The 22,915-nt window shown below is 46.9% G+C and overlaps 1 protein-coding gene across 1 annotated transcript in view; it reads left to right on the top strand.

The window, feature by feature from the left end:
- The window catches only part of G3BP2 (G3BP stress granule assembly factor 2), a 46,419-nt gene extending 23,727 nt beyond the window's left edge, over positions 1-22,692 (top strand). Inside the window, exons 5-12 of the mRNA XM_075351385.1 lie at positions 6,811-6,901; positions 7,087-7,189; positions 7,531-7,711; positions 9,094-9,195; positions 15,221-15,323; positions 16,433-16,561; positions 18,249-18,367; positions 19,829-22,692. Of these exons, the coding sequence (XP_075207500.1) occupies positions 6,811-6,901; positions 7,087-7,189; positions 7,531-7,711; positions 9,094-9,195; positions 15,221-15,323; positions 16,433-16,561; positions 18,249-18,367; positions 19,829-20,098 (1,098 nt within the window). The 3' untranslated portion in view covers positions 20,099-22,692. The remainder of the gene's footprint in view (positions 1-6,810; positions 6,902-7,086; positions 7,190-7,530; positions 7,712-9,093; positions 9,196-15,220; positions 15,324-16,432; positions 16,562-18,248; positions 18,368-19,828) is intronic.
- The last annotated feature ends 223 nt before the right edge of the window (positions 22,693-22,915 follow it).

Below are 22,915 nucleotides of genomic sequence, written 5' to 3'. Positions count from 1 at the left end.
TCGGATGTGCACAGTGATTTCCATTGGTGACACAGCAGATCTATAGGTGGTAGACAACTTCTGTCCAGACCTGTGTCCACATAGCCTTGGATATGGACTCTGTTTCAGCAATGCGTTGTCGCAGGTCGTTCAGATCCTGTGTCTGGGGGGGACATACACTTAGTCCTTGATGTAGCCCTATAGAAAGGAGTTACAAGGTGTTAGATCTGGTGATTGTGGAGGCCATCAGAACATTGCTGAATCTGAGGGTATGCCGACACTGGTCTGGACTACCACCTATAGATCTGGCTTGTCACCAGTGGAAATCATTGTGATCACTTGTAGTATATAGATGGTGACTTTTCATATTTAATAAACTATTATATTCTCTGGGTTATAAATATTGAGGCTATAACTTTGTCCCAACCTTTTTTTTAAATCTCTGTACACTGCAATATAGAAGGAAGCCTTTTCCCTCTGTGTAAGTCGCCTAGATGCCAAAATTGGTAGTGCCGATTTTCGCCCTTATTGCACAATGATGGCTGTAATGCACAGCTGATGGTGCCGGTTGTGGCCGGTTGTGTGTGTGTGTTTGTTTCGCGTTCCGCCAGGCTTGGTCTCCATTCTTTGACTAGTGTCTACAGATGGTCTCTTCATGTTTATAGCTCTAGCAGGTTGTCCCTTTTTATAGAGATGGCTTGTTTTTTAAAGCATTGTACTTGGGCAGTGTTTCATTTATTTTATATAAGAATGTTTAATATATACATACTCATTGTAAATGTGCCCTTTCTTTGTCGCTCTATTGGGAGACCCAGACAATTGGGTGTATAGGCTATGCCTCCGGAGGCCGCACAAAGTATTACACTCAAAAGTGTTAAGCCCCTCCCCTTCTGCCTATACACCCCCCGTGCTCCCACGGGCTCCTCAGTTTTTTGCTTTGTGCGAAGGAGGTCAGACACGCACGCACAGCTCCACAGATTGGTCAGCAGCAGCTGCTGACCATGTCGGATGGAAGAAAAGTGGGCCCATATAGGGCCCCCAGCATGCTCCCTTCTCACCCCACTCTTGTCGGCGGTGTTGTAAGGTTGAGGTATCCATTGCGGGTACGGAGGCTGGAGCCCACATGCTGTTTTCCTTCCCCATCCCCCTCAGGGCTCTGGTGGAAGTGGGATCCTATCGGTCTCCAGGCACTGAGACCGTGCTTCATCCACAACTCCTGTGGAGCCTGCTGGATAGGAGCCGGGTATCGTTCAGGGACATGGCCCTGCTACTTGGAGGTACTCTGTGTCCCCGTGGGGACCGCGCACAGCAACACTCCAGCTTTGCTGGGTGTGCTAGTGCACCGGGGACCGCGGCGCTGACCGGGTTAATATGTGCCATTACACACTCAGCGTTGCTGAGTGTGTTTATGTATAGGGACTGCCGCACTGACCGCCGCTGCCATGGAAACACTGCGGCGCGGCTGGGACTTGTAGTGCGCCGGGGACTTCCACGCCGGCCGCGCTTTTACGGCGGCCGCGTTTATTACTAGAGTCCCCGGCTTTTTGCGGCCTAGTTTCCTTTCCTCCCGCCCATAGCCCTGACAGGCAGGGGAAGGGCGGGACGCTGCACAGAACGAGCAGCACTGAGGGCTGGAGCATGCTTTGCATACTCCACTCCCCTCACTGTGCACAGTGCAGGCACCAGTTCCCGCTCTTTCTGGGTCACGCCCACGGCTCCCTCCTCTCCTCAGGACGCATTCCTGTCAGCTCCTCGGACGCTGCAGAGGGGGACAAAATCTGGGAGACCCAGGCAGGGACTCTGGTGGCCTCACAACCGCTTTAAGCGGGCGGTAAGCAGCACCTGTGGTGCTAGCCCCATTGTGCAGTAGTGTAACATTATATGTTTATTTTACACTGTATAGTGCACAGTTGATTTCTGGCTATATACCCTATTGTGTTGCTCAGGGAAGATAATAGCATGGCGCCCACGAAAGGCAGGGGTGCCAAAACACAGGCTTATTATGTTGCCTGCGCCGCATGTACGACCCCGCTACCGGCAGGTTCCACTGACCCTCATTGTGTGCACTGTTCGGCCCCTGTGGCACTTACTCAGCCAGAGCCTCTGCTAGGGGGGGCCCAGGGGGAGCCACCTGCTAACACTGTTCAGGTGACAGGGACGGAGTTTGCAAAACTCTCTGAGACTATGGCTAAGATACTGGAAGCCTTGCAGTCCAGACCGTTATCTCAGCACAGGGACTCTGTTGATTCTTTGTTCCCTGGCCCACCTCAGCTGGACCAACAATGTCCTCCCGGGGTATCTCATGGATCCCAAGCTGAGGGTTCTGACACAGACCCCAGCCCCAGACCGACTAAGCGAGCTCGCTTAGATTTTCCCTCGACATCATCATATTGTTCAGGGTCTCAGCGGGGGGAATCTCTAGTTGATGATGCGGACACAGCTGATCAGGATTCTGATCCTGAGGCCGCTCTCAATCTTGATACTCCGGACGGGGACGCCATAGTGAACGACCTTATTGCGTCCATCAATCTAATGTTGGATATTTCTCCCTCAGCTCCTCCGGTGGAGGAGTCAGCTTCCCAGCAGGAGAAATTCCGTTTCAGGTTTCCCAAGCGTACACAGAGTATGTTTCTGGACCACTCTGATTTCAGAGAGGCAGTCCAGAATCACCATGCTTGTCCAGATAAGCGTTTTTCTAAGCGCCTTAAGGATACACGTTATCCCTTTCCCCCTGACGTGGTCAAGGGTTGGACTCAGTGTCCCAAAGTGGATCCTCCAATCTCCAGACTGGCAGCTAGATCCATACTTGCAGTGGAAGATGGGGCTTCACTCAAAGATGCCACTGACAGGCAGATGGAGCTCTGGTTGAAATCCATCTATGAAGCTATCGGCGCTTCTTTTGCCCCAGCATTCGCAGCCGTATGGGCGCTACAAGCTATCTCAGCAGGTCAAGCGCAAATTGACGCAGCCACACGCACGTCCGCGCCACAGGTGGCGTCCATAACCACTCAGACGTCAGCATTTGCGTCTTACGCTATTAATGCTGTCCTGGACTCTGCGAACCGTACGACGGTTGCAGCCGCCAATTCGGTGGTACTCCGCAGGGCCTTGTGGCTACGGGAATGGAAGGCAGATTCTGTTTCCAAAAAGCGCTTAACCAGTTTGCCAATTTCTGGCGAACGATTGTTTGGCGAGCGTTTGGATGAAATCATCAAACAATCCAAGGGAAAGGATACATCCTTACCCCAGCCCAAACCGAACATACCCCAACAGAGGAAGGGGCAGTCGAGGTTTCGGTCCTTTCGGGGCGCGGGCAGGTCCCAATTCTCCTCGTCCAAAAGGCCTCAAAGATCAAAGGAACTCTGATGCATGGCGGTCTAAGTCACGTCCTAAACAGACCACCGGAGGTGCCGCTACCAAAGCGGCTTCCTCATGACTTTCGGCATCCTCACTCCGCATCCTCGGTCGGTGGCAGGCTCTCCCGCTTTTGCGACACCTGGCTGCCACGGGTAAAAGACCGTTGGGTGAGAGACATTCTGTCTCACGGTTACAAGATAGAGTTCACCTCTCGTCCCCCGACTCGATTCTTCAGGTCATCCCCGCCTCCCGAGCGAGCCGAGGCTCTTCTGCAGGCGCTGGGCATTCTGAAGGCAGAAGGCGTGGTGGTCCCTGTTCCTCTTCAGCAACAGGGCCACGGTTTTTACTCCAACTTGTTTGTGGTCCCAAAGAAGGACGGGTCTTTCCGACCTGTCCTGGACCTGAAACTTCTCAACAAACACGTAAAGACCAGGCGGTTCCGGATGGAATCCCTCCGCTCCGTGATCGCCTCAATGTCCCAGGGAGATTTCCTTGCATCGATCGATATCAAAGATGCTTATCTCCACGTACCGATTGCTCCAGAGCACCAGCGCTTCTTGCGCTTCGCCATAGGGAACGAACACCTGCAGTTCGTGGCACTGCCGTTCGGCCTGGCAACAGCCCCACGGGTTTTCACCAAGGTTATGGCTACTGTAGTAGCGGTCCTCCACTCTCAGGGTCACTCGGTGATCCCGTACTTGGACGATCTGTTGATCAAGGCACCCTCTCTAGAGGCATGCCAACACAGCCTCGACGCTACCCTGGAGACTCTCCAGAGTTTCGGGTGGATCATCAATTTTCCAAAGTCAAATCTGACACCGGCCCAATCGCTGACATACCTTGGCATGGAGTTTCATACCCTCTCAGCGATAGTGAAGCTTCCGCTGATCAAGCAGCGGTCACTACAGACAGGGGTACAATCTCTCCTTCAAGGTCGGTCACACACCTTGAGGCGCCTCATGCACTTCCTGGGGAAGATGGTGGCAGCAATGGAGGCAGTTCCTTTCGCGCAGTTTCACCTGCGTCCTCTTCAATGGGACATCCTACGCAAATGGGACAGGAAGCCGACGTCCCTCGACAGGAACGTCTCCCTCTCGCAGGCGACCAAAGCTTCCCTTCGGTGGTGGCTTCTTCCCACTTCATTATCGAAAGGGAAATCCTTCCTACCCCCATCCTGGGAGGTGGTCACGACGGACGCGAGTCTGTCAGGGTGGGGAGCGGTTTTTCTCCACCACAGGGCTCAGGGTACGTGGACCCAGCAAGAGTCCTCGCTTCAGATCAATGTTCTGGAAATACGGGCAGTGTATCTTGCCCTGAAAGCGTTCCAGCAGTGGCTGGAAGGCAAGCAGATCAGAATTCAGTCAGACAATTCCACAGCGGTGGCATACATCAACCACCAAGGCGGCACACGCAGTCGGCAAGCCTTCCAGGAAGTCCGGCGGATTCTGCTGTGGGTGGAAGCCACGGCCTCCACCATCTCCGCAGTTCACATTCCAGGCGTGGAAAACTGGGAAGCAGATTATCTCAGTCGCCAGGGCATGGACGCAGGGGAATGGTCCCTTCACCCGGACGTGTTTCAGGAGATCTGTTGCCGCTGGGGGGTGCCGGACGTCGACCTCATGGCGTCCTGGCACAACAACAAGGTACCGGCGTTCATGGCATGGTCTCAAGATCCCAGAGCTCTGGCGGCAGACGCCTTAGTTCAGGATTGGTCGCAGTTTCAGCTCCCTTATGTGTTTCCTCCGCTGGCACTGTTGCCCAGAGTGTTACGCAAGATCAGGGCCGACTGCCGCCGCGTCATCCTCGTCGCTCCAGACTGGCCGAGGCGGTCGTGGTACCCGGATCTGTGGCATCTCACGGTCGGCCAACCGTGGGCACTACCAGACCGACCAGACTTGCTATCTCAAGGGCCGTTTTTCCATCTGAATTCTGCGGCCCTCAACCTGACTGTGTGGCCATTGAGTCCTGGATCCTAGCGTCCTCAGGGTTATCTCAAGACGTCATTGCCACTATGAGACAAGCTAGGAAACCAACGTCCGCCAAGATCTACCACAGGACGTGGAAAATTTTCCTGTCATGGTGCTCTGCTCAGGGTATTTCTCCCTGGCCTTTTGCCTTGCCCACTTTTCTGTCTTTCCTTCAATCTGGACTGGAAAAGGGTTTGTCGCTCGGCTCCCTTAAGGGACAAGTCTCAGCGCTCTCTGTGTTTTTCCAGAAGCGCCTAGCCAGACTTCCACAGGTACGCACGTTCCTGCAGGGGGTTTGTCACATCGTCCCTCCTTACAAGCGGCCGTTAGAACCCTGGGATCTGAACAGGGTGCTGATGGTTCTTCAGAAACCACCATTCGAGCCAATGAGGGATATTTCTCTCTCACGCCTTTCGCAGAAAGTGGTTTTTCTAGTAGCAGTCACTTCACTTCGCAGAGTGTCTGAGCTAGCTGCACTGTCATGCAAAGCTCCCTTCCTGGTGTTTCACCAGGACAAGGTGGTTCTGCGTCCGGTTCTGGAATTTCTCCCTAAGGTGGTATCCCCCTTTCATCTCAATCAGGATATCTCCTTACCTTCTTTTTGTCCTCATCCAGTTCACCAATGTGAAAAGGATTTGCACTTGTTAGATCTGGTGAGAGCACTCAGACTCTACATTTCTCGTACGGCGCCCCTGCGCCGCTCGGATGCACTCTTTGTCCTTGTCGCTGGCCAGCGTAAAGGGTCACAGGCTTCCAAATCAACCCTGGCTCGGTGGATCAAGGAGCCAATTATCGAAGCTTACCGTTCGGCTGGGCTTCCGGTTCCCTCAGGGCTGAAGGCCCATTCTACCAGAGCCGTGGGCGCGTCCTGGGCTTTGAGGCACCAGGCTACGGCTCAGCAGGTGTGTCAGGCGGCTACCTGGTCGAGCCTGCACACTTTCACGAAGCACTATCAGGTGCATACCTATGCTTCGGCGGATGCCAGCCTAGGTAGACGAGTCCTTCAGGCGGCGGTTGCCCACCTGTAGGAAGAGGCCGTTTTACGGCTCTCTTACGAGGTATTATTTTACCCACCCAGGGACTGCTTTTGGACGTCCCAATTGTCTGGGTCTCCCAATAGAGCGACAAAGAAGGGAATTTTGTTTACTTACCGTAAATTCCTTTTCTTCTAGCTCTAATTGGGAGACCCAGCACCCGCCCCTGTTTTTTTGTGTACACATGTTGTTCATGTTGAATGGTTTCAGTTCTCCGATATTCCTTCGGATTGAAGTTACTTTAAACCAGTTTATAATTCTTTTTCCTCCTTCTTGCTTTTGCACCAAAACTGAGGAGCCCGTGGGAGCACGGGGGGTGTATAGGCAGAAGGGGAGGGGCTTAACACTTTTGAGTGTAATACTTTGTGCGGCCTCCGGAGGCAAAGCCTATACACCCAATTGTCTGGGTCTCCCAATTAGAGCTAGAAGAAAAGGAATTTACGGTAAGTAAACAAAATTCCCTTCTTTTGTAGGGGTCTGTTCCCAATAAGTTCTACGTTCACAATGACATCTTTCGCTATGAGGATGAAGTCTTTGGTGATTCTGAAGCCGAAATGGATGAAGGTAAGTACCGTAATTGCCCAATGGCTTCTAGGTCTATAGCAAGTCCTCTTCTTTCTGAAGAGGTGACATGTATTATAGTAATGTTTTGTTACATCCAGTGGAAATGTTTATATTTGGAGCTTTAATTTGTGTTTTTTTTTTGTTTTTTTTTTTTTTTTTTCTGGTATTTTCCTTAACTATTTTAGAATCTGAAGAAGAAGTGGAGGAGGAACAGGAGGAGAGGCAGCCATCTCCAGAACCAGTGCAAGAAAATGCAAACAATACTTACTATGATGCCCACCCAGTGTCGTAAGTCTACTGTGTGTTTTATAGATGGATGGAGCAAATATCATATAATGGGTCTATGGCTAATTTAGTTTGAGTTGCCGTATATTTCTATGACCCATCTTGATAAGTGTTTTTTTACGTTGTACCTAAAGACTTTTCATTTCCGTTTTTTTTTTGTTTTTTTTTTTTTTTTCCTCCATTTAACTTACTATTAGATTTCCTTTTTAGGTTTATATACATTGTGTTTTTGTTTTTTTTTTTTGCTTTTGTTTGCATGCCCTAACCCCACACTGTTCTTATTTGATTGATAATTGTATTGGTAATTTGCTACTTTTTCTTTCTGATCTTTTGAACTCTTCCAGCAACGGGGTAGAAGAATCCTCGGAGGAGCCGATCAATGACCCTGAACCTGAGCCAGAACCAGAGGTGAAGAATGAGGAAATGAAACCTGAGCCAGAAGAGAAGAGCATAGAGGAACTTGAAGAGAAATCTCCAACCCCACCTCCTGTTGAGCCAGTTGCTCTACCACAGGAACCACCTAAGGTTATCATAACATTTTGTTACTTAGTTTCATGATTGTGTAGTATTTTATTTTACAATCTCAATTATCGGGCTGTGTTGAGAACTTCTGCCAACTCCATATTGAGCTTGCCTTGTTTAGCTTATTTAATCGTTCTAGTTTCTTTTAGCATAGAAGCCTTAAAGGGAACCAGTCAGTCGATTCATGCTGCTCAAACTATGGGCAGAATGAATCCCTAGCCTTTTGTAGCCAGGAATGCTGAATGTTTCAGAGAAAACATGGCTTGAACTACCCTTGACACCCTTCTCTCTACTTCGGTTTTTTGGTTGACACCTCTATGTATGTACATGGATAGATCTGTCAATCACCTGGAGTTGTATGGAGAGATAATAAATAGCTCTTCAGAGAAAACATACATTTTAAGAGCCAGCCGAGAACAATAGGAATAGACATGACTAGTCTAGTGCCACTCTTCTCAGGTTTCTTCCAGCTTCTCTCTTGTTTGACAGGTCCCTTTCATGTGTGTACATAGCAAGAGACCAGGCTATGATTAGTGCTGCTGGTGGGTTGGTAAGCCTGAATCGACTGACCAGTTCCTTATTAAAGGGGATCTGTCACCAGGTTTTTACTACCTTATCTCAGAGCAGCATAATGTAGAGACCGAGACCCTGATTCCAACGATGTGTCACTTAATGGGCTGCTTAGTATAGTTTTTGATAGTTTTAATCTACTGTTGATTAATCAGTAATTTGATCATTAGAGGACTACTTGGCTTGCTGCCAGGTAGTCCAGCATATTAATCAGCTCTGTATAACTGCTATATCTGCAGCAGAGACAAAAATGACAGCAAACAGCTCAGTAAGTGACACATCGCTGGAATCAGGGTCTCTGTCTCTACTTTCTGCTGCTCTCAGATTAGGTGGCAAAAACCTGGTGACAGATTCCCTTTAATTGGAGCCTTTGCTTGCTACAGTGCAATGCAGAACTTTTTTTTTCACAAGTGTATTTTAGGATGTGTATATGAAACACTGATTAGTGGTGATCAGTACATTGCCTCAGCTTGTCTGCGCTACTGGCCAGATCTACACTAATTGGTGTCATATAAATGGAACCATCCCAAATAGCATTTGCCTACATCCAAGACTTCCTAAAATAGAGGTCGAGAAACTGAACTCCTGTTACTTGACGCTTTATGCGGTCTTTGGCTGAAGCAGTAGCTTTTCATCATACTGTTTTTTAATCATACAATTTTCATGACTTATTTGGCTGTAGTAAATATAAATTGTTCCAATGTTTTCTGAAGAATATTCATTAATATACAGAAAGTGTGCAATTTTTTTTTCACTGCTCCAGATAGAATTCAGTGTAAAGTTTCCTAAGCTTCAGCATTCATCATTTTCTGTAGGCTTTTTCGTGGGCATTAGTGACCAGTAAAAACCTGCCTCCCAGTGGGACTGTCCCATCATCGGGAATACCACCCCATGTAATAAAAGCTCCTGCCTCACAGGTAATTTAACTGTGGCTGTTTGGTTATGTAGTTGGTCTGTTCTTTAAGCTTTAGTGTTCAATAGACTGTCATTGGCATAGGTTCCGTTTTTTTTTATTTTCTTTATTTTTTTCCGTTTTAAAAGTTATTTTTAGTTTCTCTTAATTCTGTTGTTGATGCGAGACTTCATGCACTTAATATAGGATCCATAACTCTAGTTTTCTTTGTCGCTCCATTGGGAGACCCAGACAATTGGGTGTATAGCTTCTGCCTCCGGAGGCCACACAAAGTATTACACTTAAAGTGTAACCCCTCCCCTCTGCCTATACACCCTCCCGTGGATCACGGGCTCCTCAGTTTTATGCTTTGTGTGGAAGGAGGCACACATCCACTCATGCAGTCTCATACTTAGTTATGTCGGTTGGAAGAAAAGAGGGCCCCCACGGGGCCCCCGGCATGTTCCCTTCTCACCCCACTACGTCGGCGGTGTTGTGTGTGTGTGTGTGTGTGTGTGTGTGTGTGTGTGTGTGTATATATATATATATATATATATATGTATATGTGTATGTATATGTGTATGTATATGTGTATGTATATGTGTATGTATATGTGTATGTATATGTGTATGTATATGTGTATGTATATGTGTATGTATATGTGTATGTATATGTGTATGTATATGTGTATGTGTATGTATATGTGTATGTATATGTGTATGTATATGTGTATGTATATGTGTATGTATATGTGTATGTGTGTGTATGTGTATGTGTATGTATGTGTATGTGTATGTGTATGTGTATGTGTATGTGTATGTGTATGTGTATGTGTATGTGTATGTGTATATGTATGTGTATATGTATGTGTATATGTATGTGTATATGTATGTGTATATGTATGTGTATATGTATGTGTATATGTATGTATATGTATGTATATGTATGTATATGTGTATATATATAATATATATAATATATATAATATATATTTCTGTTCGGTCGGGCTGTGAACCCCTTGCCCATATACCTTCAGTGATCTCTCTCCTAGGAGACAACAGCATGTCGTCCACAAGGAGCAAAGCTGCTAAGGCACAGGGTTTTTTTGCGGCCTGTACCTCTTGTGGGGCTATGTTACCTGCGGGTTCCACCTACCCTCACTGTGAGCACTGCTCGACCCCTGTTTCGCTTGCTCAGCCGGAGCCTCGGATACTGGTGGGCCCCTCGGCTCATGTAGACCCCCCCCTGCTCCCCCTGACCAGGCTGCAGGGACAGAGTTCGCCTCTTTTGCTGAGAAACTCTGACTCACTTTCTCAATCCATTGCACAGTCTATGGACAAATGGTCTTCTAAGCTGCTAGAGGCTTTGCAGTCCAGACTGGACCTTTCACAGGCCCCGGCCCCTGTTAGCTCGTCGCCTCCAGGCCCCTCTCGGTCCGCGCCGCAGCGCGCTCCCAGGTTGGCCCCTCTGTCTCAGGCGGAGGACTCCTGCCCGGACCGCAGTCCTAGACCGGCTAAGCGGGCTCGCTGGGACTCTTCCCCGACTTCCTCTCGCTGCTCGGGATCCCAGCTTGAGGACTCTCTGGAGGACGAGGCGGACATCGCAGCTCAGGGCTCTGACCCTGACTTCGCCCTTAACCTTGATACACCTGAGGGGGACGCCTTAGTAAATGATCTTATCTCGTCCATCAACCAGGTGTTGGATCTCTCTCCCCCGCCCCCTCCTGTAGAGGAGTCGGCGTCTCAGCAGGAGAAACACCAGTTTCGGTTCCCCATACGTACACGCAATACGTTTTTTGATCACTCTAACTTCAGGGATGCAGTCCAGAAGCCCAGAGCGGTCCCGGACAAGCGCTTTGCTAAACGCCTCACTGACACACGTTACCCCTTCCCATCTGAAGTCGTTAAGGGTTGGGCTCACTGTCCCAAGGTGGATCCTCCAGTCTCCAGATTGGCGGCTAGATCCGTGGGGTCGGTTGCAGATGGCTCATCTCTAAAGGATGCCACTGACAGACAGAGCTCCTGGTGAAGTCCATCTATGAGGCCACGGGCGCGTCTTTTGCCCCGGCCTTTGCAGCCGTGTGAGCACTCCCAAGCTATCTCGGCTTGTCTGACTGAGATTAATGCTGTCACACGTAATTCTGCTCCGCAAGTTGCGTCTTTGACCTCTCAGGCGTCAGCCTTTTCGTCCTACGCCATGAACGCCGTCCTGGACTCGGCTAGCCGTACGGCTGTAGCATCCGCTAACTCTGTGGCAGTCCGCAGGGCCATGTGGCTGCGCGAATGGAAGGCAGACTCGGCTTCCAAGAGGTTCTTAACCGGTTTGCCGTTTTCTGGCGACCGTTTGTTTGGCGAACGATTGGATGAGATTATTAAGGAATCCAAAGGAAAGGATTCCTCCTTACCCCAGGCCAAACCTAAGAGACCTCAACAGAGAAAAATTCAACCGAGATTTCGGTCCTTTCGTCCCTCTGCCAAGTCCCAATCCTCTTCGTCCAACAGGCCGGAGAAAGGCCAGAGGAACTCCTATGCGTGGTGATCCAAGTCTCGCCCACAAAAGGCCGCAGGAGGCACTGCCTCCAAGACGGCTTCCTCATGACTCTCGGCCTCCCCTGGCCGCATCCTCGGTCGGTGGCAGGCTCTCCCGCTTTGGCTACGCCTGGTGGCCACATGTTCAAGACCGATGGGTGAGAGACATTCTGTCTCATGGTTACAGGATAGAGTTCAGCTCTCGTCCTGCGGCTCGTTTCTTCAGAACCTCTCCGCCCCCCGCTCAGGCCGACGCACTTTTTCAGGCAGTGGCCGCTCTAAAGATGGAAGGAGTTGTGATCCCCGTTCCCCTTCAGGAACGTGCTCGCGGATTTTACTCCAACTTGTTCGTGGTGCCAAAAAAGAACTGGTCATTCCGTCCCGTTCTGGACCTCAAGCTACTCAACAGACATGTGAGAAACAGACTGTTCTGGATGGAATCTCTCCGCTCGGTCATCGCCTCGATGTCACAAGGAGACTTCCTAGCATCGATCGACATCAAGGATTCTTATCTCCATGTACCGATCGTGCCCGAGCATCAACGTTTCCTCCGTTGCGCCATCGGGGACGAACACCTCCAGTTCGTGGCATTGCCTTTCGGCTTGGCGACAGCCCCACGGGTTTTCACCAAAGTCATGGCATCCGTTGTGGCGGTCCTGCATTCTCAGGGCCACTCGGTGATTCCCTACTTGGACGATCTCCTAGTCAGGGCCCCGTCTCGGGTGGCGTGTCAACAAAGTCTATCTGTCGCTCTGGCGACTCTCCAGCGGTTCGGGTGGATCATCAACTTCCCGAAATCCAAGTTGACACCGACGCAATCACTGACGTACCTTGGGATGGAGTTTCATACCCAGCAAGCGTTAGTCAAGCTTCCGAGCGACAAACAGCTTTCTCTGCAGGCAGGGGTGCAATCCCTTCTTCGGAGTCCGTCGCACCCCTTAAGGCGCCTCATGCACTTCCTGGGGAAGATGGTGGCAGCTATAGAGGCAGTCCCGTTCGCGCAATTCCATCTTCGGCCACTCCAATGGGACATTCTCCGCAAATGGGACAGGAGTACGGCTTCCCTCGACAGGAAAGTCTCTCTTTCCCTTGCAACCAAGACGTCACTTCAGTGGTGGCTCCTTCCCAATTCTCTGGCGCAGGGAAAATCCTTCCTACCCCCAACCTGGACTGTGGTCACCACGGACGCGAGCCTGTCAGGTTGGGGAGCGGTTTTTCTCCACCACAGGGCTCAGGGAACCTGGACTCCGATAGTCATCCCTTCAGATCAATATTCTGGAGATAAGAGCAGTGTATCTAGCCCTATTGGCTTTTCATCGGTGGCTGGAGGGCAGGCAGATCCGTATTCAGTCGGACAACGCCACTGCCGTCGCATACATCAACCACCAAGGCGGCACTCGCAGTCGTCAAGCCTTCCAGGAAGTCCGACGGATTCTGCAGTGGGTGGAGGCCACAGCCTCCACCATCTCCGCAGTTCACATCCCGGGCGTAGAAAACTGGGAAGCAGATTTTCTCAGTCGTCAGGGCATGGATGCGGGGGAATGGTCTCTGCACCCAGACGTGTTTCGAGAGATCTATCGCCGCTGGGGAATGCCGGACGTCGATCTCATGGCGTCACGGCACAACAACAAAGTCCCGGCATTCATGGCACTGTCTCAGGATCACAGAACTCTGGCGGTGGACGCGTTAGTTCAGGATTGGTCGCAGTTTCGACTGCCTTATGTGTTTCCTCCTCTGGCGATGCTGCCCAGAGTGCTACGCAAGATCAGGTCGGACTGCCGTCGCGCCATTCTCGTCGCTTCAGACTGGCCGAGGCGGTCGTGGTACCCGGATCTGTGGCATCTGACGGTGGGTCAACCGTGGGCGCTTCCAGACCGCCCAGACTTGCTGTCACAAGGCCCGTTTTTCCATCTGAATTCTGTGGCCCTCAACCTGACTGTGTGTCCATTGAGTCCTGGCTCCTAGCGTCTTCAGGGTTATCTCAGGATGTCATTGCCACCATGAGACAGGCCAGGAAGCCTGCGTCCGCCAAGATCTATTATAGGTCTTGGCAAATCTTCCTATCCTGGTGTGCTAATAACGGTTTTCCTCCATGACCGTTTGCCTTACCCACTTTTCTTTCATTCCTTCAATCCGGAATGGACAAGGGTTTGTCACTCGGCTCTCTCAAGGGCCAAGTATCGGCGCTCTCCGTGTTTTTTCAAAAGAGTCTAGCCAGGCTTCCGCAGGTCCGCACGTTCCTGCAGGGAGTTTGCCACATAGTCCCACCTTACAAGCGTCCGCTGGAACCCTGGGATCTTAACAGGGTGCTAACGGCTTTTCAGAAACTACCTTTCGAGCCGCTGCGGGATGTCTCTCTATCACGTCTTTCGCAGAAGGTGGCCTTCCTAGTGGCAGTCACATCACTTCGGAGAGTGTCTGAGCTAGCAGCGCTGTCATGCAAAGCCCCCTTCCTGGTGTTTCACCAGGATAAGGTGGTTCTGCGTCCTGTCCCGGAATTTCTCCCTAAGGTGGTATCCCCTTTTCATCTCAATCAGGATATCTCCTTGCCTTCTTTTTGCCCTAATCCAATTCACCAGTGTGAAAAGGATTTGCACTCTTTGGATCTTGTGAGAGCACTCCGGCTCTACGTGTCTCTCACGGCGCCCCTGCGTCGTTCAGATGCGCTCTTTGTCCTTGTCGCTGGCCAGCGTAAGGGCTCGCAGGCTTCCAAGTCAACCTTGGCTCTGTGGATCAAGGAACCGATTCTCGAAGCCTACCGTTCTTCTGGGCTTCCGCTTCCTTCAGGGCTGAAAGCCCATTCTACCAGAGCCGTGGGTGCGTCCTGGGCATTGCGGCACCGGGCTACGGCTCAGCAGGTGTGTCAGGCAGCTACGTGGTCGAGTCTGCACACTTTCACGAAACACTATCAAGTGCATACCTATGCTTCGGCAGACGCCAGTCTAGGTAGGCGAGTCCTTCAGGCGGCGGTTGCCCACCTGTAAGAGGGGGCCGTTTTTCGGGTCTTTTTTAATTGAGGTATTCTTTTACCCACCCAGGGACTGCTCTTGGACGTGCCAATTGTCTGGGTCTCCCAATGGAGCGACAAAGAAGGGAATTTTGTTTACTTACCGTAAATTCCTTTTCTTCTAGCTCCTATTGGGAGACCCAGCACCCGCCCCTGTGCCCTTCGGGCTGGTTGTTCTTTTGTGTGCACATGTTGTTCATGTTGAATTGTTCTTTTGGTTCATGGTTTTCAGTTCTCCGAACATCCTTCGGATTGCATTTACCCTAGACCAATTCATAAGTTTTCTCCTTCCTGCTTTTGCACCAAAACTGAGGAGCCCGTGATCCACGGGAGGGTGTATAGGCAGAGGGGAGGGGTTACACTTTTTAAAGTGTAATACTTTGTGTGGCCTCCGGAGGCAGAAGCTATACACCCAATTGTCTGGGTCTCCCAATAGGAGCTAGAAGAAAAGGAATTTACGGTAAGTAAACAAAATTCCCTTCTTTAGCTAACTTTTACTCTATGGTTATTTGTAGACGCGTACTGAAAGTAAACCAGAAAATCAAGTCCCGCCTCCTCGTACAAGGGAACAGCGTCCACGGGAGCGGCCAACTTTTCAGCCAAGGGGCCCAAGATCAGGTAAGTATAGAGCTGTAGAATATGTAGTGTGTAGATATAAGAACATTATTATTATTATTATTATTATTATTATTATTATTATTATTATTATTATTATTATTGCGCCATTTATTCAATGGTGCTTTACAAGTGAAAGAGGGTATACGTACAACAATCATTAACAGTACAAAACAGACTGGTATAGGAGGAGAGAGGGCCTTAACATTAGCTACATTGTTGCTAGACTTGGGTTGTTTGGTTCGTCCTAGTTAAAGGAAACCTGTCAGGTTCCCCATTCCCTCCAACCCAGCAGTATTGATACCTGTATGCCCAAATTTCCTGCCTAACCAGCTTTGTATAACGCTATTCACTAATATGAGTGTTGAAAAAAAAAAATAAAAAATGACTTAGAAACCTTGCTTTCCCTATGATAATTAGAACCTTGACTAGTCACAGGTGCATTAATTCCCCTGACTAGTCGGCCCTCTTTCAGTGATATCACGCCCATACGGGTGTGATAACATGATTTCCACCAGCCGGTGTCACCGCCAGCTCCTGTTATGGGGTCTGTGCCTGCACAAGGAGTGGAGCCATCACCTTTAGACCAGCCAAGTCTTTTGATTGGCTGCAGCAGTTGGGTAACCTGAGCAACACATATTCATTTCTGATTTATATGCTTTTCATAGTCACTTAACCACTGCAGCCAATCACCAAGTTCACAGCAGTACCAGTGCTGATGGATGGTGACATCTCCACTTGTGTTGACGCACATCATGGAGCGCAAATCACTGAATACAGGTGACGAGGCGAGTGTCCGTTTAGAATTGCGCAAGCAACCTCATTAAAGAGGTTGTCTGATCTAAAACAGCAAGTCTGCAGTCACATAAGAAAGGAAAGATGCCATCCCTCCCCTCCAATTTTTGTTTCCAACACTTGTATTATGTAAAGTATTAATGTTATAAAAAAATCATCAGTTTTTTTAATGTAATAAAATATGAAAAATTAAAGGTGCTTACAGTCCTCCATATACTACTAGAGGAGATCCCCTTTGTATGGTCACAACTGATTCTTAACTATGGAAAGACTGCTAATGAAATGTTTTGTTTTGGTTTTTACCCTGTGTTGATTAGGACGAAGTGACACCGAACAAGGGGAATCTGATAACCGCCGCATGTTCCGCTACCCCGACAGTCACCAGCTCTTTGTTGGTAACTTACCTCATGACATCGATGAAAGTGAACTGAAGGAGTTTTTTATGAGTGAGTAACGTTTGGATTGCCTTTAATAGAAGGAAACTGAAGGAATATAGCAAATATATCAAACAAGTGAAATGGCCCCATCATTCCGTATTACACTATTGAATCAGTGCTGATCTTTTGTGGTTCACAATACAGTACAAGGATTGCATTGATAATTGGGAAAGTGTGAGGTGTGCTTAGCAGAGCAGTGTATGGCTGAGATCACATGTCCAGTAATCATCTGTTACAACGGATCCTGCAGAGATCTGTTGGGAAAAAAGTTCTGCAAACACAACTTTTTTTTAACATTGGACTCTATGGAGAATGGATCTATTAACAGATTTGCTATTTATTCATCATTTTTTTCTTGCACTGGATCTGTTTATTGCATTACTGGATCCGTTACAAATTACATTTAAAATGCCAGAAAAAAAATAAACACATTTTGAAGTCCCTAAGAGAATCCTCTTAGACTGCTTTCACCCGTCAGTTTTTTGCCATTAGGCACAATCCGTCAAAAACATGAAAAAACGGATCCGGCGTCTACTGCCGCTGGATCCGGCGTCTACTGCCGCTGGATCCGTTTTTTCCCCCTTAGGCTTTCATTAGCGCTGGATTGTGCCGGATGGCCTTGTGTTTCATCCGTTTTTTTGCCGGATCCGGCAAAATTTACCTGTCCGGCGGCCGGATGAAACGTTCAAGTGAACGTTTTTGTGTCCAGCAGAAAAAACGGATCGCGCCGTACGGCATGTTTTAAAATGAAAGCCTATGGACGCCGTATCCGGCGTAATGCGGCAAAAAACGGATCCGGCCGCCGGATCCATTTTTTTTTTTTTTAACTGAGCATGTTCAGAATCACACCGGATCTGACAAAACACTGAAGGAACGGATGTAAAAAACTGATGCAACTGATCCGTTTTTTTCGCTGGATCCGTCGCATCAGTTTTTTTTTTTTGCCAGATCGTGCCTGATGCCAAAAAACTGATATGTGAAAGCAGCCTTATTCACGGCGTGGGGTAGGACAGGCGAATCCAGAACAGAGTTATTATAGAGAAAACAAAGGCCGTGAACTAATGCTTTGTATATGGTGCATTTCACTATAGACTCTGAAATTCCAGATGCTAACTGTATTCTTGCTCTTAAATTAGACCATTATATAGCTGTGGAGGGGGGGGTCTGAATAGTTCAGTGTATTGTCGATTTAGTTTTAAAGTGTTGTGCCACGTTAATAACATCCCATATCCCCAGGGTGGTGGATAACTTATTGATTTCTGGGACCCACATTACTCCCAAGAATGAGGCTATACAGAGATGAATGGGGTTGCACCACTCCCCTCTATTCATTGTCTTTGGGACGGTGAGTGAGTGAAAAGTGAGCAAGTGCAACCTCTGATCCATTCGGAATGGGCTCTGCACTGCCCCAGTTTTTTATATTGATGGGGGTCCCAAAGGTCCCATCGTGTGTGATCAGTTAGTTATACTCTATACAACCAAAAGAGGACAATGTAATATCTTTGTATAATCACTTTAATTTAGCTACATCTGTCTCTTTTCTACATATCAACCTTTTCTTTACCTTCCTCAGATTAGGCATTCCGGTGTGTTTATAGTATTGGCCCTGTATTGCAGATACACACTGAATCCAAAAAATAAAGTTTCATGTATAAATTTATTTCACCCCAACACTGATTTTCATGAACTTTTCTAGATTACGGAAATGTGATGGAGCTCCGCATTAATACCAAAGGTGTTGGAGGGAAACTTCCCAACTTCGGTTTTGTCGTGTTTGACGATTCTGAACCTGTTCAGAGGATTTTGCTTGCAAAAGTATGTATATCTACTTTAAAAACTGGTCTTGATCTACTGTTCTCACAGATATTCCCTCAATAATAAAGTAATGGGGGAGGGAATAATAATATAATAATAAAACATTAAAAAGAATTTTAATTTTGTTTAATTCCTTCACCACCTTAAAATTTTCTTTTTTTGCGGTTTTGTTTTTTTACTCAATTTCTTCCAAGAGCCATAACGTTTTTTATTTTTCCGGCAATATAACCATATGAGGGCTTGTTTTTTGCGGGACGAGTTGTAATTTTGAATTAAACCATTAGTTTTACCATATAGTGTTCTGGAAAACAGGAAAAAATTCCAAGTGCTATGACATTGCAAAGAAAACTGCAATTCCACAATTGTTTTTTTATTTTTTTTTTTATTTGCCATATTCAGTGCATGGTAAAACTGACCTGCCATTATGATTCACCAGATCAGTACGAGTTCATAGATAGCAAACATATATAGGGTTACTTTTATCTAAGTGGTGATTCTCCAGGTCAGTACGAGAACATGGAGATCTGGGGCTAAGAAATGGCTTATTTATTGCGCCCCAAGCTGACATTTTTAAGGATATCATTCTTTGGTAGATAAGATGGTTTGATTGCCACTTACTGCATTTTAATGCAATGTTGCGGAGACCAAAAACCTAATTCTGGCTTTTAATATTTTTTTCGTTACGCTGATTACCAATCGGAGTAATTTGCTTTATATTTTGATAGATCAGACTTTTATGAATTCAGTGATACCAAAAGTTTGAGGGTTGTTTTTGTGTTTTTTTTTTTCTTCATATTTTTTTAAACTTTTTTTCCTACAATTTTAATCGTATTTACTAGTCTTGTTAGGGGGCTGAAGATGCGATCATCCAATTGCTTGTGCTGTACAGAGCGATGCATCAGCACAGCTCTGTACAGCAGAAATGATGGCTTCCTATGAACACTGACTCTCCACCGGCATTTACAGGAAGTTCCTAATGACAGACACAGAGTTCATCGGCTGACCTCCTGCTGTCATGACAACTCATCAACACTCCGCAATTAAGTCATGGTCCACCGATGAGGGTGGGGGAATAACACGCTCCTCACTGGCTACATGTTAAATTCCACAGTCAGAGATTGACAGAATTAACTGGTTAATAGCTGGGGACGGATCTCCGATCCACCGGCGGCTGTTAGAGGCACATGTCGGCTGATCAGATCAGCCGACGTGTTCAGGGAAAGATTCGAGCTTGGCGTGCGAGCCCACATCAAAGTAAGGGACATGAAACATAGTATCACATAACTGAGGATGAACTCTTGATCCGTGTTCCCTTTCTTCTTCACGTACTACATATAGTCTAGCTTAGAGAGAAAAATGACTGATTCCTGCCACACACGTGTAAACTAAATGGTCTTGATGGCTGCAATCTAATCCTGTTTGTAAAGCAATAATTGACTTTTGTTCTGTTACTTGTCCTAGCCAATTATGTTCCGCGGTGAAGTTCGACTGAATGTGGAAGAGAAGAAAACTCGAGCTGCCCGTGAAAGAGAAACTCGCGGGGGAGATGACCGCAGAGATCTACGTCGCAATGACCGCGGTCCAGGAGGACCACGTGGCATCATTGGTGGAGGGCTGATGCGTGATCGGGATGGAAGAGGCCCTCCTCCACGAGGTGGAATGGCACAAAAGATGAATACAGGGAGAGGAGCAGCACCCATGGAGGGCCGTTTCACTGGCCAACGTCGCTGAAAATCAGTCATTAACAAAGTTCAACCAACAGTGGTACATTATTCGTCGTGTTTGCATTCTTGTTAATTTTTAGCTTTGGAATGTGACACAGCCTTTTTTTTTTTTCTCCCCTTTTTTCCCCAAAAGTTTTTTGATGTGGAAACATCTTTTTGTTTGCAGTTTTTCAATTGAGATGGTTTCTTTTTTGCCGTTTTTCAACCAAAATTTAACAAATGTTAATTTATACATCCCAACTCGGTGACTGAGACGACCATTAGCACTGCAAGTATTTCCGAGGATACCGGAGGCACACATCCGAATAGTTCTGTTGCACTTTGCAAGTATTATGGTTTCTTTATTGGAAACAAAAAAAAAAGTTGTGCAATGTGTCTCCTTCTCCCTTTAGTAAACCTGTGACAATGAAGGACCCGAACGGTTAATTATTCCAAACCCACGAACCCAGAGTAACCATTTGGCCTTTTTGCCACAAAGAACCTGCGCTGTGCATATCAAAAATCCTCTGGCGTTTAATTCCGAACTCAACCCTAACCCGTCTCCAGCGGGTGTGCCCTGTAGTAGTCCAATGTTTCAGAATGAAGAATCCTTGCACTCGGCCATCTGTGCTAAAAGACGGCAGGCTGCTCATGTGACTCCGGCTTGCCCGACCAGCCCTTTTTTTTTTTTCTTTTTTTTTTAAATTTAATTTTATTTTTTTAATTTCCAGCTCTGTACAGTGAAACGACATAACAAAGTGTACTCAATTGTATTTAGTTCTCTGATAATGTAATAAGCATGATGGTGCCTTCTATGAATACATCATTCCAGTCCTTGCTGGTGATTTTGTACAGTGAATGATTTACTGTGCTGCAAAGCCAAACTGCTTCAGTACATTCAAGAATCTGCCTAACCAAACTGCAGTATGTGTACATCAGTAGATTGAGATTATTTTTTTTTTACGTTCTTTGTATTCCACCGTAACTACCATTGGTATACAGTTACCAATAGTGGGGGGGGGGCTACAGTGTGTACGAGAAGGACTAATGGTCATGTCTCTATGTTGAAGCCCTAACTGTAACTCCCGTCAGTGCATATAAAGTGGATAATCTGTATATGGTGCCCTGCGAATGTCCAGTCGCACATTTCTGTTAACCGCGCCACATCCTATTGGACTCGGAAGCTGAAAAAACAAGTCCATGCGCCTTTACTCGAACAGCAGCTCTAAGTGTATGCACTTTAAATTCTAATACAGGGTCATTTTCTAAGCTATGGTTTCATTATTCAACCTACTTTTTTTATTTTTTTGCTCAGTTCTTGAAGAAACTGTCCTGAATTGCTGTTCTCATAGACTAGGAGAATCTTGTATTTTTATTTTTTTCCCCTTTTGCTCCTTAATGTTTGATGCACAGATCTTCACGTGGAGATTGTGGGATTGACCAGTTTTGGGACAGCCACCTGCCTATATCCATACATTCCATTAATCGATCAATGTAGCAGAAGATGCCGACCCAGCGTAGTCCTTTTCAGTGACTTTGAAGGAGAAAGTGTGAACACTTAAAGCTGCCTCTGGAAGCGCAGGAGACATTGAAAATGCATATTGGCAAAAAACAAAAAAAATGCACATGGAGTAACATGCTGCTTTTGACTTATGCAACTGTTTGCTGAGCCTCTCTAATGATTGTGCACAAAAAAGGTATTTTTCCAATCCACTAGGCGGAATCAGACTCTTGCATATGTCAGGTTTGTGTTCGAGGTTTTTTTTTTTTTTCTTTTTCTCCCTTTTTACTTTTGTCACTTGAGGTCTTCTGTTTCGATGGCAAGTCTTGCACTATTTCATACATGTCTGGGACGCAGATTTCTCATGGTTATAATTTTATATATACATATATATATTTTGTGTTATAAAAGTTTTACATTTGCAATCTGTTACCTGGAAGTATTGTACTTGAATTCCCTACGCATACAGCAAATCTTGGACTGGTTTTTCATGTCATTCCAATGTATCCATGGGAAATTTTGCCAGCAGTTCTTTTCGTTTGTTTTTGTTTTTTGTTTTTGTTTTTCTTTTTCTTGGTACCTTTTTATTGTTGATTCCCTGTCACATCCAGAACACTGTAATGGCAAATAGAACAGGACTGAGAAAAACATACTGTACTAGAGGAGCATCAGAGCCATTAAGCTTTCAAGTCTGCTTCATATTTGAATACCTTGAATAAACCTTATACATCTGAAATGTTTACTTGGTGACTGTTCACCTACTTTACTGTGTACATTTAAGTGTTACTGTCTTAATCTTTCTGTAAGTGTACCTCATCCAACATGGCCACATTCTCCCCTTTCATCGTATTGGGCAGTTTGTTTATTGTAGTAACCTACCATCATTGCACTTCTGTTTCAGCACAATTGGCGTAGTATGATTACCTAGCTGTAGAGGACAGTGGTGAAATTATTTTTTTTCTTTTTTTTTTCTTTGTTTTTTTCCATCTTTATTGCTGTCATGTGTTAAACATTATGCCAGTAGAACCTAGTCCTTTTGGATAGTGTTTTTACTTCAGTTTCCATATTTTGAATGTGTTGAAACTAAAACATTTGACAATAAACTACTGATGTCTACAGCATGGCTGATCTCGCTAAATCCGTTTTCATGTCTATTGAAGAATGTCGTGTATTTTGTGTGTGTGGAGTTTTGTGGGGATTTTTTTTCCGTGTTTCTCCAATATTTATACGCAGAAGTACCCTTTTCTCTGACGCCTCATTGGGGGACACAGGACCATGGGTGTTATGCTGCTTATCCATAGGAGGACACTAAGTAGATGCAAAGATGTTAGCTCCTCCCCTGCA

This window comes from Anomaloglossus baeobatrachus, chromosome 1 (assembly GCF_048569485.1).
Source record: "Anomaloglossus baeobatrachus isolate aAnoBae1 chromosome 1, aAnoBae1.hap1, whole genome shotgun sequence".
Taxonomy (NCBI): domain Eukaryota; kingdom Metazoa; phylum Chordata; class Amphibia; order Anura; family Aromobatidae; genus Anomaloglossus; species Anomaloglossus baeobatrachus.
This window is presented reverse-complemented; position numbering and strand designations above follow the sequence as displayed.